This window comes from Stegostoma tigrinum, chromosome 22 (genome assembly GCF_030684315.1).
Source record: "Stegostoma tigrinum isolate sSteTig4 chromosome 22, sSteTig4.hap1, whole genome shotgun sequence".
Taxonomy (NCBI): Eukaryota; Metazoa; Chordata; class Chondrichthyes; order Orectolobiformes; family Stegostomatidae; genus Stegostoma; species Stegostoma tigrinum.
In genome coordinates, this window is record NC_081375.1 from 36128068 (window position 1) to 36147101 (window position 19034).

Consider the following 19034-nt stretch of genomic DNA (forward strand, 5'->3'; position numbering starts at 1 on the left):
TCCACACTCACTGTGACTAACACAACAATCTTCACACTCACTGTGACTAACACAACAATCTTCACACTCACTGTGACTAACACAACAATCTCCACACTCACTGTGACCAACACAACAATCTCCACACTCACTGTGACCAACACAACATTCTCCACACTCACTGTGACCAACACAACAATCTCCACACTCACTGTGACTAACACAACAATCTCCACACTCACTGTGACTAACACAACAATCTCCACACTCACTGTGACAAACACAACAATCTCCACACTCACTGTGACTAACACAACAATCTTCACACTCACTGTGACTAACACAACAATCTTCACACTCACTGTGACTAACACAACAATCTCCACACTCACTGTGACCAACACAACAATCTCCACACTCACTGTGACTAACACAACAATCTCCACACTCACTGTGACCAACACAACAATCTCCACACTCACTGTGACTAACACAACAATCTCCACACTCACTGTGACCAACACAACAATCTCCACACTCACTGTGACTAACACAACAATCTTCACACTCACTGTGACCAACACAACAATCTCCACACTCACTGTGACTAACACAACAATCTCCACACTCACTGTGACCAACACAACAATCTCCACACTCACTGTGACTAACACAACAATCTCCACACTCACTGTGACCAACACAACAATCTTCACACTCACTGTGACTAACACAACAATCTCCACACTCACTGTGACCAACACAACAATCTTCACACTCACTGTGACCAACACAACAATCTCCACACTCACTGTGACTAACACAACAATCTTCACACTCACTGTGACTAACACAACAATCTCCACACTCACTGTGACTAACACAACAATCTCCACACTCACTGTGACCAACACAACAATCTCCACACTCACTGTGACTAACACAACAATCTCCACACTCACTGTGACCAACACAACAATCTCCACACTCACTGTGACTAACACAACAATCTCCACACTCACTGTGACTAACACAACAATCTCCACACTCACTGTGACTAACACAACAATCTCCACACTCACTGTGACCAACACAACAATCTTCACACTCACTGTGACCAACACAACAATCTCCACACTCACTGTGACCAACACAACAATCTCCACACTCACTGTGACTAACACAACAATCTCCACACTCACTGTGACTAACACAACAATCTCCACACTCACTGTGACTAACACAACAATCTCCACACTCACTGTGACCAACACAACAATCTCACACTCACTGTGACCAACACAACAATCTCCACACTCACTGTGACTAACACAACAATCTCCACACTCACTGTGACCAACACAACAATCTCCACACTCACTGTGACTAACACAACAATCTCCACACTCACTGTGACCAACACAACAATCTCCACACTCACTGTGACCAACACAACAATCTCCACACTCACTGTGACCAACACAACAATCTCCACACTCACTGTGACCAACACAACAATCTTCACACTCACTGTGACCAACACAACAATCTCCACACTCACTGTGACTAACACAACAATCTCCACACTCACTGTGACTCAACACAACAATCTCCACACTCACTGTGACTAACACAACAATCTCCACACTCACTGTGACCAACACAACAATCTCCACACTCACTGTGACCAACACAACAATCTCCACACTCACTGTGACCAACACAACAATCTCCACACTCACTGTGACCAACACAACAATCTCCACACTCACTGTGACTAACACAACAATCTCCACACTCACTGTGACCAACACAACAATCTCCACACTCACTGTGACCTAACACAACAATCTCCACACTCACTGTGACCAACACAACAATCTCCACACTCACTGTGACTAACACAACAATCTCCACACTCACTGTGACCAACACAACAATCTCCACACTCACTGTGACTAACACAACAATCTCCACACTCACTGTGACTAACACAACAATCTCCACACTCACTGTGACTAACACAACAATCTCCACACTCACTGTGACCAACACAACAATCTTCCACACTCACTGTGACCTAACACAACAATCTCCACACTCACTGTGACCAACACAACAATCTCCACACTCACTGTGACTAACACAACAATCTCCACACTCACTGTGACTAACACAACAATCTCCACACTCACTGTGACTAACACAACAATCTCTCACACTCACTGTGACCAACACAACAATCTCCACACTCACTGTGACTAACACAACAATCTCACACTCACTGTGACCAACACAACAATCTCCACACTCACTGTGACTAACACAACAATCTCCACACTCACTGTGACCAACACAACAATCTCCACACTCACTGTGACCAACACAACAATCTCCACACTCACTGTGACCAACACAACAATCTCCACACTCACTGTGACTAACACAACAATCTTCACACTCACTGTGACCACACAACAATCTCCACACTCACTGTGACTAACACAACAATCTCCACACTCACTGTGACCTAACACAACAATCTTCACACTCACTGTGACCTAACACAACAATCTCCACACTCACTGTGACCAACACAACAATCTTCACACTCACTGTGACCAACACAACAATCTCCACACTCACTGTGACCAACACAACAATCTTCCACACTCACTGTGACTAACACAACAATCTCCACACTCACTGTGACCAACACAACAATCTCACACTCACTGTGACTAACACAACAATCTCCACACTCACTGTGACCAACACAACAATCTCCACACTCACTGTGACCAACACAACAATCTCCACACTCACTGTGACTAACACAACAATCTCACACTCACTGTGACCAACACAACAATCTCCACACTCACTGTGACTAACACAACAATCTCCACACTCACTGTGACCAACACAACAATCTCCACACTCACTGTGACTAACACAACAATCTTCACACTCACTGTGACTAACACAACAATCTCCACACTCACTGTGACTAACACAACAATCTCCACACTCACTGTGACTAACACAACAATCTCCACACTCACTGTGACCAACACAACAATCTCCACACTCACTGTGACCAACACAACAATCTTCACACTCACTGTGACTAACACAACAATCTCCACACTCACTGTGACCAACACAACAATCTTCACACTCACTGTGACCAACACAACAATCTCCACACTCACTGTGACTAACACAACAATCTTCACACTCACTGTGACCAACACAACAATCTCCACACTCACTGTGACCAACACAACAATCTCCACACTCACTGTGACCAACACAACAATCTTCACACTCACTGTGACCAACACAACAATCTCCACACTCACTGTGACCAACACAACAATCTCACACTCACTGTGACACCAACAATCTCACACTCACTGTGACCAACACAACAATCTCCACACTCACTGTGACCTAACACAACAATCTTCACACTCACTGTGACCAACACAACAATCTTCACACTCACTGTGACCAACACAACAATCTCCACACTCACTGTGACTAACACAACAATCTTCACACTCACTGTGACCAACACAACAATCTCCACACTCACTGTGACTAACACAACAATCTTCACACTCACTGTGACCAACACAACAATCTCCACACTCACTGTGACCAACACAACAATCTTCACACTCACTGTGACCAACACAACAATCTCCACACTCACTGTGACTAACACAACAATCTTCACACTCACTGTGACTAACACAACAATCTCCACACTCACTGTGACCAACACAACAATCTTCACACTCACTGGCACCAACACAACAATCTCCACACTCACTGTGACCAACACAACAATCTTCACACTCACTGTGACTAACACAACAATCTCCACACTCACTGTGACCAACACAACAATCTCCACACTCACTGTGACTAACACAACAATCTCCACACTCACTGTGACCAACACAACAATCTCCACACTCACTGTGACCAACACAACAATCTCCACACTCACTGTGACTAACACAACAATCTTCACACTCACTGTGACCAACACAACAATCTCCACACTCACTGTGACTAACACAACAATCTCCACACTCACTGTGACCAACACAACAATCTCCACACTCACTGTGACTAACACAACAATCTTCACACTCACTGTGACTAACACAACAATCTCCACACTCACTGTGACTAACACAACAATCTCCACACTCACTGTGACCAACACAACAATCTCCACACTCACTGTGACCAACACAACAATCTTCACACTCACTGTGACTAACACAACAATCTCCACACTCACTGTGACCAACACGAACAATCTTCACACTCACTGTGACTCAACACAACAATCTCCACACTCACTGTGACTAACACAACAATCTTCACACTCACTGTGACCAACACAACAATCTCCACACTCACTGTGACCAACACAACAATCTCCACACTCACTGTGACCAACACAACAATCTTCACACTCACTGTGACCAACACAACAATCTCCACACTCACTGTGACCAACACAACAATCTTCACACTCACTGTGACCAACACAACAATCTCCACACTCACTGTGACTAACACAACAATCTTCACACTCACTGTGACCAACACAACAATCTTCACACTCACTGTGACCAACACAACAATCTCCACACTCACTGTGACTAACACAACAATCTTCACACTCACTGTGACCAACACAACAATCTCCACACTCACTGTGACTAACACAACAATCTTCACACTCACTGTGACCAACACAACAATCTCCACACTCACTGTGACCAACACAACAATCTTCACACTCACTGTGACCAACACAACAATCTCCACACTCACTGTGACTAACACAACAATCTTCACACTCACTGTGACTAACACAACAATCTTCACACTCACTGGCACCAACACAACAATCTCCACACTCACTGTGACCAACACAACAATCTCCACACTCACTGTGACTAACACAACAATCTTCACACTCACTGTGACCAACACAACAATCTCCACACTCACTGTGACTAACACAACAATCTCCACACTCACTGTGACTAACACAACAATCTTCACACTCACTGTGCACTAACACAACAATCTCCACACTCACTGTGACCAACACAACAATCTCCACACTCACTGTGACTAACACAACAATCTCCACACTCACTGTGACTAACACAACAATCTTCACACTCACTGTGACCAACACAACAATCTCCACACTCACTGTGACTAACACAACAATCTCCACACTCACTGTGACCAACACAACAATCTCCACACTCACTGTGACTAACACAACAATCTCCACACTCACTGTGACTAACACAACAATCTCCACACTCACTGTGACTAACACAACAATCTTCACACTCACTGTGACTAACACAACAATCTCCACACTCACTGTGACTAACACAACAATCTCCACACTCACTGTGACCAACACAACAATCTCCACACTCACTGTGACCAACACAACAATCTTCACACTCACTGTGACCAACACAACAATCTCCACACTCACTGTGACCAACACAACAATCTCCACACTCACTGTGACTAACACAACAATCTTCACACTCACTGTGACCAACACAACAATCTCCACACTCACTGTGACCAACACAACAATCTCCACACTCACTGTGACCAACACAACAATCTTCACACTCACTGTGACTAACACAACAATCTCCACACTCACTGTGACTAACACAACAATCTCCACACTCACTGTGACCAACACAACAATCTCCACACTCACTGTGACTAACACAACAATCTCCACACTCACTGTGACTAACACAACAATCTTCACACTCACTGTGACTAACACAACAATCTCCACACTCACTGTGACTAACACAACAATCTTCACACTCACTGTGACCAACACAACAATCTCCACACTCACTGTGACCAACACAACAATCTTCACACTCACTGTGACCAACACAACAATCTCCACACTCACTGTGACCAACACAACAATCTCCACACTCACTGTGACTAACACAACAATCTCCACACTCACTGTGACTAACACAACAATCTCCACACTCACTGTGACCAACACAACAATCTTCACACTCACTGTGACCAACACAACAATCTCCACACTCACTGTGACCAACACAACAATCTCCACACTCACTGTGACTAACACAACAATCTCCACACTCACTGTGACTAACACAACAATCTCCACACTCACTGTGACTAACACAACAATCTTCACACTCACTGTGACCAACACAACAATCTCCACACTCACTGTGACTAAGACAACAATCTTCACACTCACTGTGACTAACACAACAATCTTCACACTCACTGTGACCAACACAACAATCTCCACACTCACTGTGACTAACACAACAATCTCCACACTCACTGTGACCAACACAACAATCTTCACACTCACTGTGACTAACACAACAATCTCCACACTCACTGTGACCAACACAACAATCTCCACACTCACTGTGACCAACACAACAATCTTCACACTCACTGTGACTAACACAACAATCTCCACACTCACTGTGACCAACACAACAATCTTCACACTCACTGTGACCAACACAACAATCTCCACACTCACTGTGACTAACACAACAATCTCCACACTCACTGTGACCAACACAACAATCTCCACACTCACTGTGACTAACACAACAATCTCCACACTCACTGTGACTAACACAACAATCTTCACACTCACTGTGACTAACACAACAATCTCCACACTCACTGTGACCAACACAACAATCTTCACACTCACTGTGACTAACACAACAATCTTCACACTCACTGTGACCAACACAACAATCTCCACACTCACTGTGACCAACACAACAATCTTCACACTCACTGTGACTAACACAACAATCTTCACACTCACTGTGACCAACACAACAATCTCCACACTCACTGTGACCAACACCTCAATCTTCACACTCACTGTGACCAACACAACAATCTCCACACTCACTGGCACCAACACAACAATCTCCACACTCACTGTGACCAACACAACAATCTTCACACTCACTGTGACCAACACAACAATCTTCACACTCACTGTGACTAACACAACAATCTCCACACTCACTGTGACCAACACAACAATCTCCACACTCACTGTGACTAACACAACAATCTTCACACTCACTGTGACTAACACAACAATCTTCACTCTCACTGGCACCAACACAACAATCTCCACACTCACTGTGAACAACACAACAATCTCCACACTCACTGTGACTAACACAACAATCTTCACACTCACTGTGACCAACACAACAATCTCCACACTCACTGTGACCAACACAACAATCTCCACACTCACTGTGACCAACACAACAATCTTCACACTCACTGTGACCAACACAACAATCTCCACACTCACTGTGACCAACACAACAATCTCCACACTCACTGTGACTAACACAACAATCTCCACACTCACTGTGACTAACACAACAATCTCCACACTCACTGTGACCAACACAACAATCTCCACACTCACTGTGACTAACACAACAATCTCCACACTCACTGTGACTAACACAACAATCTCCACACTCACTGTGACCAACACAACAATCTCCACACTCACTGTGACTAACACAACAATCTTCACACTCACTGTGACTAACACAACAATCTTCACACTCACTGGCACCAACACAACAATCTCCACACTCACTGTGACCAACACAACAATCTCCACACTCACTGTGACCAACACAACAATCTCCACACTCACTGTGACCAACACAACAATCTTCACACTCACTGTGACCAACACAACAATCTCCACACTCACTGTGACTAACACAACAATCTCCACACTCACTGTGACTAACACAACAATCTCCACACTCACTGTGACCAACACAACAATCTCCACACTCACTGTGACCAACACAACAATCTCCACACTCACTGTGACCAACACAACAATCTCCACACTCACTGTGACCAACACAACAATCTCCACACTCACTGTGACCAACACAACAATCTCCACACTCACTGTGACTAACACAACAATCTCCACACTCACTGTGACCAACACAACAATCTTCACACTCACTGTGACTAACACAACAATCTCCACACTCACTGTGACTAACACAACAATCTTCACACTCACTGTGACCAACACAACAATCTCCACACTCACTGTGACTAACACAACAATCTCCACACTCACTGTGACCAACACAACAATCTTCACACTCACTGTGACTAACACAACAATCTCCACACTCACTGTGACTAACACAACAATCTTCACACTCACTGTGACCAACACAACAATCTCCACACTCACTGTGACTAACACAACAATCTCCACACTCACTGTGACCAACACAACAATCTCCACACTCACTGTGACCAACACAACAATCTCCACACTCACTGTGACCAACACAACAATCTTCACACTCACTGTGACCAACACAACAATCTTCACACTCACTGTGACTAACACAACAATCTCCACACTCACTGTGACCAACACAACAATCTCCACACTCACTGTGACCAACACAACAATCTTCACACTCACTGTGACTAACACAACAATCTTCACACTCACTGTGACCAACACAACAATCTCCACACTCACTGTGACCAACACAACAATCTCCACACTCACTGTGACTAACACAACAATCTCCACACTCACTGTGACTAACACAACAATCTCCACACTCACTGTGACTAACACAACAATCTCCACACTCACTGTGACCAACACAACAATCTCCACACTCACTGTGACTAACACAACAATCTCCACACTCACTGTGAACAACACAACAATCTTCACACTCACTGTGACTAACACAACAATCTCCACACTCACTGTGAACAACACAACAATCTTCACACTCACTGTGACTAACACAACAATCTCCACACTCACTGTGAACAACACAACAATCTTCACACTCACTGTGACTAACACAACAATCTTCACACTCACTGGCACCAACACACCTCTCACTACAGTCATCACCACCTCCACCACAGCTCCAATACAGTCATTATCTCCAATTCCCCATCTGGGCCACAACCATGACAACAAATTCCCATGGGTTTCTCCAGTTGATCTGAAAGGGTCCTTCCTAGAAAATGCAGAGGAGAAAAGTGTGAGTTTGAATTTGAAGAGATGAGTCTATCCTTTGTCCTAATTCATAGAATCGTTACAGTGCAGAAGCAGGTCATTTGGCTCATCGAGTACACACTGACCCTCTGAAAAGCATCTCACATGGATCCAGCTCCTCCAACCTATCCCTGTGATCCTGCATTTCCCACCATAGCTAATCCACCTAATCTGAACACCCTGGACACAATGGGCAATTTAGCATGGCCAATCCACATAACCTGAACATGTTTGGACCATGGAAGAAAATCAGAGCACCTGGAGGAAACCCACGGAGACATGTGGAGAACATGCAAACTCCACATAGACAATTGCCCAAGAGTGGAATCAAAACCAGGTCCCAGGCACTGTGAGGAAGCAGTGCTAACCACTGTGCCACCATGCTGCCCTGTAAATGGAATAGCTATGTCTCTGTGCTATAAAAACTCTGTGGCAAAAAGAAAGAGGTGGTTAACTAATGTCTAAATAATATCCTGTTGAATAAGAGGCTTCTATCTGGTACATAGCTTATGTGCATTGTTACTATAGTCCTTTCGGATATGACTTTTCTCTTGCTGAGGCTTTTAGAGAATCAAGAGGTGAATTCCTTCCAACAGAATTCCCATTTAAGTTTCTAGTGAATGAGAAACCATTGAGAAATGATGATAGTGAGGGTAATGCCATTGAATGTCAAAGGAAGGTTCTTTCCACAGATGCTGTCAGACCTGCTGAGCTTTTCCAGCAATTTATGTTTTTGTTTCTGATTTCTAGCATCTGCAGTTCTTTCAGTTTTTTATTAAATTCTCTCTTTCAAGAGATGATTATTGCCTAGCATTTGTGTGGTGCATATATTACTTGCCATTTATTAGCCCAAGCCTGAATGTTGCCTGCTGTATACTGACATGCACTAAATCAATATTTGAGGAGCTGAAAATGGGAAATGGGAAAATCAGTGAACATTACCAGATCTAATATCATATTGCAACAAAGGTCACTGATGAGACAAATTTTAGACCAAACTACCCCGAGGAACTCCAATAATGATGTCCCGGGATTGAGTTGATTGTCCTCCAACAACCACAAGCTTATTTTATACTCGATATGTAGGATAATAGGTCGGCACAATGTTCTGAGCCAGTACGGTGCTGTGCTGTTCAATGTTCTATGTGCTATGTTGTATATGTCTCCAACCAATGGAAACTGGCTGCAATAAGGGTACAACTTCAGTTCCATTCTCTTATGAAAAGCAGCTGGTTCAGTTACCATGGATTGTAGTAAAAGGTTTGGGCCTAAGCTTGACGGTGCGAAATTGGTTGAGGAAGATTCAACTAGCTGTGCTCAACATTTTTCAGTTAGAAAATTGCTACCTGAGTGAAGTCCTAATTAAATATCCTGATGTTTTTAGGAAGGTCTAGGGACAATGACTGGAGGCAAGGCTACCTTGTATGTTGACCAGGAAGACATTACCCAATTCTGCAATACCTGCTCAGTGCCATTCGCTTTGCAGACAAAAGTAGAGGCAGAAGTCAGAAGGCTGGAAAACAAAGGAGTCATCAATCTAGTTTGCAGACCAGTGCTGGTCATACCAATTGTGAAGACTGACTGGTCGGTTCATCTTTGTGGGGATTTTAAACAAACAATAAACCGCTTTTCACAGCTGGATAAGTACACAATCCTTCACAGAGGATTTGTATGCACAGCTGACAGAGTTCTGTTCTTCATGAAGCTGGGCATGAACTATGTATAATTGCAATTGTGGTTAGATAAGAATTTCCAGAAGTACGCTACAATTAATACCCATAAGAAAACATGAGACTGCCACTTGGGGTGTCATCAGCTTGTGCACTTTTTCAGCAGACGATGGAGAACATTTTACACGGTCTACTCAGTTTGTCATTTATCTAGATGACATGACAAAAACAGGGAAGACCAATAAGGAACACATAGAGAACTTGGACATGGTTCTCAGATGTTTCTTCCAGGCAAGCATATGTCTTAGAAAGGAGAAATGTGTGTTCCAGGCACCTCAAGTGACCTACTTGGGCTACAGAGTTGACAAGACCAGGTTACATCCATTGGAAGATAAAGTGAGGGTGATCAAAGGTGCCCTGGCTCCCTTAAATGTGTCGGAGATTAGGTCTTTCCTTGGGCTGGTGAATTATGATGGAAAGTTCACTCATAAACTGCAACCTTTGCATCAAGTCTTAAAAAAATGTTCAGCCTTGGCAAAAATCACTTAGCCATGCCATAGTTTTCAGAGAAGTGAAGCAACAGCTATTATCCTCTAAGGTGTTAACACACTATGATCCCAAGTGAGATCTGGTATTGACACGCAATGTCTTCCTGTATGGCATCAGGATAGTATTAGCTCATTCGCGGCCCAATAGAGAGAAAAGCTCACGACTATTTGCATCCAGGACTTTGGTTAATGCAGAGCGTAAATACGTCCAGCTAGAGAAGAAAGGTTTCGTGGTCATATTTGGCGTCGTGAAGTTCCAACAATACCTTTATGGATGTAGATTTGTAACAATAATGGACCACAAACTCTTGTCAGGTCTGTTAGGAGGAGGACAAAGCAGTGCTGCGCATAGCTTCAGGTCGAATTCAGCGGTGAGCTCTAATACTAAGTACATATAATTACAAACTGGAATACTATCTGGAAGGCTAAGGAGCAAATATGGATGCATTGAGCCACTCCCGCGGGCAGATATAACAATAGTAGTACCACCACTGAAAGAATCCTCCATGTTTTAAGTTTTCGGACACATTTCCAGTCACAGCTGACGATATCAGATTTCAGACGCAGAAAGCAAAACTGAAACAACTGGTAATGATGGGGGAAACTGAAACGCAGTCACAACCTGAAATGAAATCTTTTTGGACCTGGCCAGGCCAGGTCACAGTAGAGGACAGTATATAATTATGAGGAGCAAGAGTGATTTTCCTGAGCAAAGACTGCCACCTCATACTGGTTGCACTCCGTCAGGTTCATCCACAGGTTTCCAAAATGAAGATGTTGGTGAGATGTTGGTGGATTGAATGCAGATGTAGCTGCATTGATGGAGCAGTGCCCAGCGTGCCAACAAGGACAAAATTTACTGCCACAAGTCCCCCCACATTTATGCGAATGATAGCCAGGAGAAGGCTAGACTCAGATACACATCAACTGTGCATGTCCTTTCATGGGCTTAATGTTTATAATCACTGTAGGCGCACACACAATGTGGCTGGATGTGCATAGAATTCATTCGTCAAACATGGGGATGACGATAAAAAATGGCACATATCTTTTGCAAAACATGAACTCCTGGAAGTGTTGGTCACAGATGATGGCCCATTATTTACCAGCAGGGAATTTCAGTATATCCTCAATTGGAATGGTATTCATCATATAAGGACAGCTCCATACCATCCACCGTCTGGCAGAAAGCGCTGTCCATACTGAAGGCAAGCTTAAATAAACAGCTAAGTCCTGATGGCATTAGGATCACCATTGCCAGACATAAGAATCCGTTAAGCAAGAAAGACAGTTTAGTTCAGGGAGGATGTTAGGTGTAGGAAGCTGCAGAAATGGACCACAGAATGAATAAAAGACATAGTTGATGTGAGGTCAAGTCTTGTGACATATAGAGTTCAGGTAGGTGCAATGGGCCTTAACAAGCACGTGGACCATATGAAAGCTACAAACATGGAAACAATGCAGCAGCAAAGCTTGCCTGGCTCCTCAGCCTGTTGTGGAACCCAGGGGTTCTCCCTTTCTGTCAAGTGTCAAAGATATCTCAGAATCTGCGATGGACATGATGGATGTCACTGCCTCGATGCCTTTGCCACCTGAAGGAGGGAATGAACTTCTTCCTAGACACTCTGGGCATAACAGGCAAGCTACTGTGCATTATATACTGTCCATATCACAGGCAGAGTTGGAGGAACCTGGCCCAGTGCTAAAATGCCCCAGGAGAGGCTAAAAAAAATTGCCCTACATCTTCAAACTCAGACGTGGTGGGATGTAGTGATTGTAATGAGGTCAGCCAGGTGGATCTCATAGAATATGAGTTCCCTGATTGGGGGTGATAATATGGACCAATCAGCGAGCCCTGGCTGACAGATAAGAACAGGTGTGTCAGACATCCTGTTCACTCTGAGAGCTGGCTGTAAGGGAGCTGCATCAGTATCAAGGAGTCTACATGTATAAATGAAGGGTGACTCGGTGACTGAAGGTCTCTGTGGCGTGTCTGGCTTGTTGGTGGAACAGGAAACACTCAGGATGATCATGGTGATATCTTGGACATTGGAAGGTATGATTCCATGACCATGACTATGTTGCACTGTTGCTTTAGGATGGCTGTCCAAATTTGACCCTAGCCATGAGATGACTGTGAGGTGCTTCTACCCACTGTGAGATCAGAAAAGAGGCACATGTAGTTAATTTCTCTGTGAAGGATTCCTATACTGAGACAAACTACCAGTCCAGCTTACCTTCCTAAGGACGAATTCCGCCTCACGAGCCTGGTATGCTGGATTGATGTTAGCCTGTGATCAAAGGACAGGAGACCAGAATTAAAATGTAAAATTTAATGGATTTGTTATATTGTAATTCATATTGTGCAGTGCAATGCAAACTCAGCAGCTTGACACCATTTTTTCCATATCATTGAGAAACAAGAGTCATTTGGTCAACTTGGCTGTTCATCAGTTGGTGCAAAGACACTTTAAAAATAGCAGCTTTCGCTATCCGACTCAGAATTAGGTGGGAAATTTCAAAGCTGCTGGTCTTTAAAGAAAAAAAAATGACTATTCATTTTTACCAAGAGAACAAATATCATGGACCATTGTTACTAAGTTCATACTCATTAAGCTCATGTTACCAAAACAGGGCCCACATCTCCAGTAGCTTAGGGCCATAGAGATTTGACTCTTGGGCCCTATCATTATGCTTTCAGTGAGCTTCCCACACAATTCCAGTAGAAAATCAGACTTGGTTGGCAGGCTGGTGTGGTATTTCAGGTGGCAGGGAGCTGCTGCCAAGGAACTGAATCAAGGAGCTGTAGCCATGTGTTTATGTGACTGAAATCAAGATGGATGGAGGCAATCAACAGGAAGAGGAATCCCAGGAGAGATCCAAGGACAGAAATCCTACCACACATGGAAACTAATAATCATACTTTCTGGCTTACTCCTGGCCCTAAAATCACTTGCTGCCAGGTTGGCCTTGGGGAGGACCTACAACAACTTCCTTAAGCAGGACTTGAGGAGAAGGGCGTTGGGATAAAACAGTTGTTGACTGTTTGACTACTTACCAATATGATACCAGCTTGTGCGGTTGCAAACTGCATTAAAACCCACTCATAAATATTTGGTGCCCACATGCCTAGCCGGTCTCCTTTCTCCAGGCCAATGGCGAGCAGTCCTGCAGCCATTTGGTCAACCTGTGAAAGGACAAATGTTACGTAATCAGAATACAGAGGTTGGCAACATACTATAACAGATCTGAGTAAACGCATGATTGTGTGAAAACTCTTCAAACCAGTTACAGAGGATGTTGTACATTAAACAAAAGAAGCAGAAGGAGGCACCTCCATGAGTACTGCCGTCCTCAGTAATGGCCTGTGCTGGAATGAGTGTAACCGGCATATCTGACCTGATCAATACCATCTTCAAATATGAGTGCCTCTGTACATGATCCTTCATCCTGATCAGGGAGGTCAGTTGTCAACCATTAATAAAAGCAGATGATGCTGGAAATACTCAGGTCTGGGAGCATCTATGGAAAAGTAATTGTTGGGGAAAGATGTCAAGGAGGAGTCTCCAGTTCTGTGTTCAGCAGTTCAAGCAACCTTTATTCAGGGCTTTTCTAACAGAGGATTGGGAAAGGACAGAGACCACTCTGAACGTGGCTTTTACATGGGGCCAGTTGCCTTCTTAATTATGCCTCAAGATGGAGGTCAGTGACACTCTAGCTTCTCATATAAGAGCAATATTTTTATTTATTTCACGTTACAATAATTACATGCAACATTGATGTCATTGTTCCATCCCTGTAATCTATACATCCAATCCCATAAAAAACCAGATCAATGATGAACACTCCTATGGCCAGCCCTATGTTCCCCATGATCTCATGATATTTCCCAGACATCATTATCATCAAGCCTCAGGATCTTACAACACACTCCATTAATTTACATTCTAATGTTAGTGGTTTTACTCTTTCTCAGACATTTGCTAAACTTGCTAATCTCAAAGGACTGTTCAAATTTTGTTACAGGAGGTACAAAAAGATGCTAATTCCAATTAATTGCTATAAAATTCATAGCGTCAGTTCTAATATAAAGTTAGTTATAAATAAAGTTACGAAGTTAGACTTATTGTTAGAATTTTTTAGCCAATAAGTTGTGAGCAGCTTCTGTTCTTCCTGAGCTTGAAATGTCAAACAAACACTGCCCCTCTACCTAGAAGCTGCAATTATAAGTTCTATTCACATGCTGTCTATAAGTGTGTTTTGAACAGGAGATTGCTTCTAAAATGAAATTTACTGTTCCTACTCTAAATATTTCTACAGCATTTTTATAATAAAACAACATCTATTCAAATTCCATTATTAAAACTGAAACTCTATCACTTCACAGTTCAAGGTACTTGTCTGAATTCCTAAGGTTGTTCAAGAAATCTCTGTCCTTCATAAGAATTCATTTGAGTTTTTTCCATCATTATCTAGGTTCACTTACTTAGGATGGGAAGCTGGCATTTTTTACTTCCTCAAAGGAGAGGAGTTGATAGCATTTGAAAGGTAAATGTTAAATGCTTTGACAGCTTTGAATATTAAATGTTACCTTTTAAATTAGGCATGTTTTATTACAGAACAGGGCTCGGTCATCCACAGAGAAGTTGACCACTTCATTGATTAAAATCGTGCATGTGAAAAGGTACATATGAATACTTCTTCCATTTTGGAAAAGTGGAAATTTATTGTAAACGGTGCTTTGGAATTCTGGTATCATAATCCAAAGTGATTGAATTTTCAGCCCCTCAAATTTGAAAAATGGGCCTTTCCTTTGGGAAAGGCAACAGACACCTCCTTCACTGAAACTATTTTAACCGACAGGACAGCTGGTGTTAGAGATAATGGGAACTGCAGATGCTGGAGAATTCCAAGATAATAAAATGTGAGGCTGGATAAACACAGCAGGCCAAGCAGCATCTCAGGAGCACAAAAGCTGACGTTTCGGGCCTAGACCCTTCATCTGTTATCTGTTTTTGAAGTTTGAAGAGGTTTCATTGGTGGTAAGTTGTATTTCTTTTGACAACTGGGATTATGAATGTTTGGTTGAGTTTCCAAAACCACAGAACATTTTATCTACCAGGGCTGTGCTCACACATTGATTGACATTTTAAGTGGCCAGTAAGGGATTATATGCTAGAGATAATAGGAACTGCAGATCCATTTGAATACAGACAGATTCACCAAGAGACCAGGTTGTCATTTTTGCAAGAAGGGAGGCAATAGCCTAGTGGTATTATCACTGGACTGTTAATCCAGAAACCCAGATAATGTTCTGGGGACCCGGGATCTCATCTGCCATGGCAGTTGGTGGAATTTGAATTCCATAAAAATCTGGAATTAAGGATCTAATGATGACCATGAATCCATTGTCAATTGTTGGGGGGGAAAACCCATCTGGTTCACTAATGTCATTTAGAGAAGGAAACTGCCATCCTTGCCTGGTCTGGCCGACATGTGACTCCAGACCCACAGCAATGTGGTTGACTCTGAATTGGGCAACTGGGGACAGGCAATAAATGCTGCCCAGCTAACGACGCCCCTCATCTCATTAATGAATAAAAAAAGGGAGCAGTTCCAAGCAAAGTTGCAGCAAGAAAATTTACAGAATAAGCCCTAAAAGATGGCTAGATTCATGCCATATAAAATAACAACAACGTGGAGATGCCTTTTCTTAATAAGGTAAAGTCATTACTTTTATTTTATTTACTGATCTATTTTACCTTAGCTTACGTTACATTACCTTACTAACAAAAGGCATCTCCATGGGCTACACCCTCTTTAGAGACAGACAACTGATGGTAGCTTAACCTGAGGGTCACCATGCCTTATGTGAGGAGAGAGATTGAGAAGAAGAGTCCTTCATGGCAACTTCAGCCGGTGTGGAATTTTAACCCACTCTCCTAGTGCCAATGAAGGAAACAAGCAGAAGTTTCAGGAGTGCTGATATCCGCGTAAAGGAAAACAAGGCACTTTAGATACAAGAGATAACAAGGTGTAGAGCTGGATGAACACAGCAGGCCAAGCAACATCAGAGGAGCAGGAAAGCTGACGTTTCGGGCCTAGACCCTTCTTCAGAAAGAAGATTCTCAGATTCTCCAGCATCTGCAGTTCCTACTATCTCTGAAACACTTTAGATACAGGAAACAGTTTTAGTTGGTGATGCAGAACAATGGCAAGAGGTTCCATTCAGCCACCAAACATAAAATCATATAGGTCAGGTGGTGTAGAACTAAAGGTCAGAGAACAATACGAATGCTATACTTTATATTGATTCAGAGCTGTCTGACCTTAGCCAGGATAGCCAGTAGCAAATTTCACTGGATTTGCAAACTAGAGGAACTTGAACTTGAAAAGACTAACGTAATAGCATCAGAACTAAATTTCCATTGCTGTTCAGAGGAGTGGGAAAGCAGAAGCCACCATAAGGCATCACTCCATATCCTGAAACGTCAGTGTGTCTATTTAGACTCAGAAAATGTTCTTCATCTACTATTGCTAAAGATAAAAAAGAAGAAATTGACTATGTTGAAGTGAGGAGGTGTTTCACTATGATAAAACAACAGGCTAGTGCTTTGAGAATGGTTCCAGCACAAAGACTGAAAGAATCTTTCAGAATCTGTATAGATATCACACAAAACAGGGTAAATGCAAATTTCATCCCATGTTGTCAGTGGATTACATCTTAGCAATGTTGGGAGAGAGTTTATTCTTCACCAATCCAGATGCTAATAGTGTTTTCTTGTCAACTAACCTTCAGAGAAGAGCTCTACTTATTCACAACCTCGTTCCACCTGTTTGAACAGTTTTGTTTCAATGCATTACCTTTCAGCATCATATCAGGACCAGAAATCCTGCAGATGACAATGTCCAACAGAAATGGATGGAGCTATCTGTTATATGGATGTTGTCTTCATCCATGGATCCACTCAGATAGAACATGACGCCAGCATGCAAGCTTTGCTGCAATGCCTACGGGAAGCAGGACTTGCTCTCATCAAGAAACATAAAGTCTCACAGTCCACTGTCAGGTTCCTTGAGCATACTGTGGACACATCAAATATCAGAATTTATCCACAGAAGACATGAGCAATTAAGGAGATTCTAACTCTTTGAAACATTGCTGAGCTTCAAAGATTCATGAATCTGTAAATCAAGTTGGAAAGTGTCTGAACATAAAAGCTGTTGCCAATGAGCCACTACATCAGCTGAAAGAAAAAGACAACACATGATATTGGAGGAATCTCAGTAGAAGTCTTTTGAGAAAATCAAAGCTGTTGATTTCAGCTGTTATTTTAGCTCCCTGTGACCCATAGCTACCTACAACTATTACTGCAGATGCATTTTCTATAGGACTAGGATCTATAATTTTCCAAGTATAGGTGGATGGAAAATGTAGCCAGTTTACTACACAACCAATTCTCTGACAGAGACTGAACAGAGATGAACAGCGATAGAGTTAGAAGTATTAGTTGCTAGATGGGCTTGTGAGAGATTTGAAGGTTATGTTCTTGGTCTTCATTTTCAAAGACAGACAATAAGCCTTTATTGATCTTCATAAATCCATAGAAATTGCCCAAATGC

General features: G+C 42.7%; 1 protein-coding gene across 2 annotated transcripts in view; it reads right to left on the reverse strand.

Annotated features, from left to right (window-relative positions):
- Window positions 1-19034, reverse strand: part of acsf2 (acyl-CoA synthetase family member 2) — a 161077-nt gene that overhangs the window by 121713 nt on the left and 20330 nt on the right. For both annotated transcript variants that reach the window (XM_048555342.2, XM_048555343.2), the window contains 2 exons: window positions 14470-14598; window positions 13649-13702 (listed from right to left, as the gene is read on the reverse strand). In XM_048555342.2, the coding sequence (XP_048411299.1) occupies window positions 13649-13702; window positions 14470-14598 (183 nt within the window). The remainder of the gene's footprint in view (window positions 1-13648; window positions 13703-14469; window positions 14599-19034) is intronic.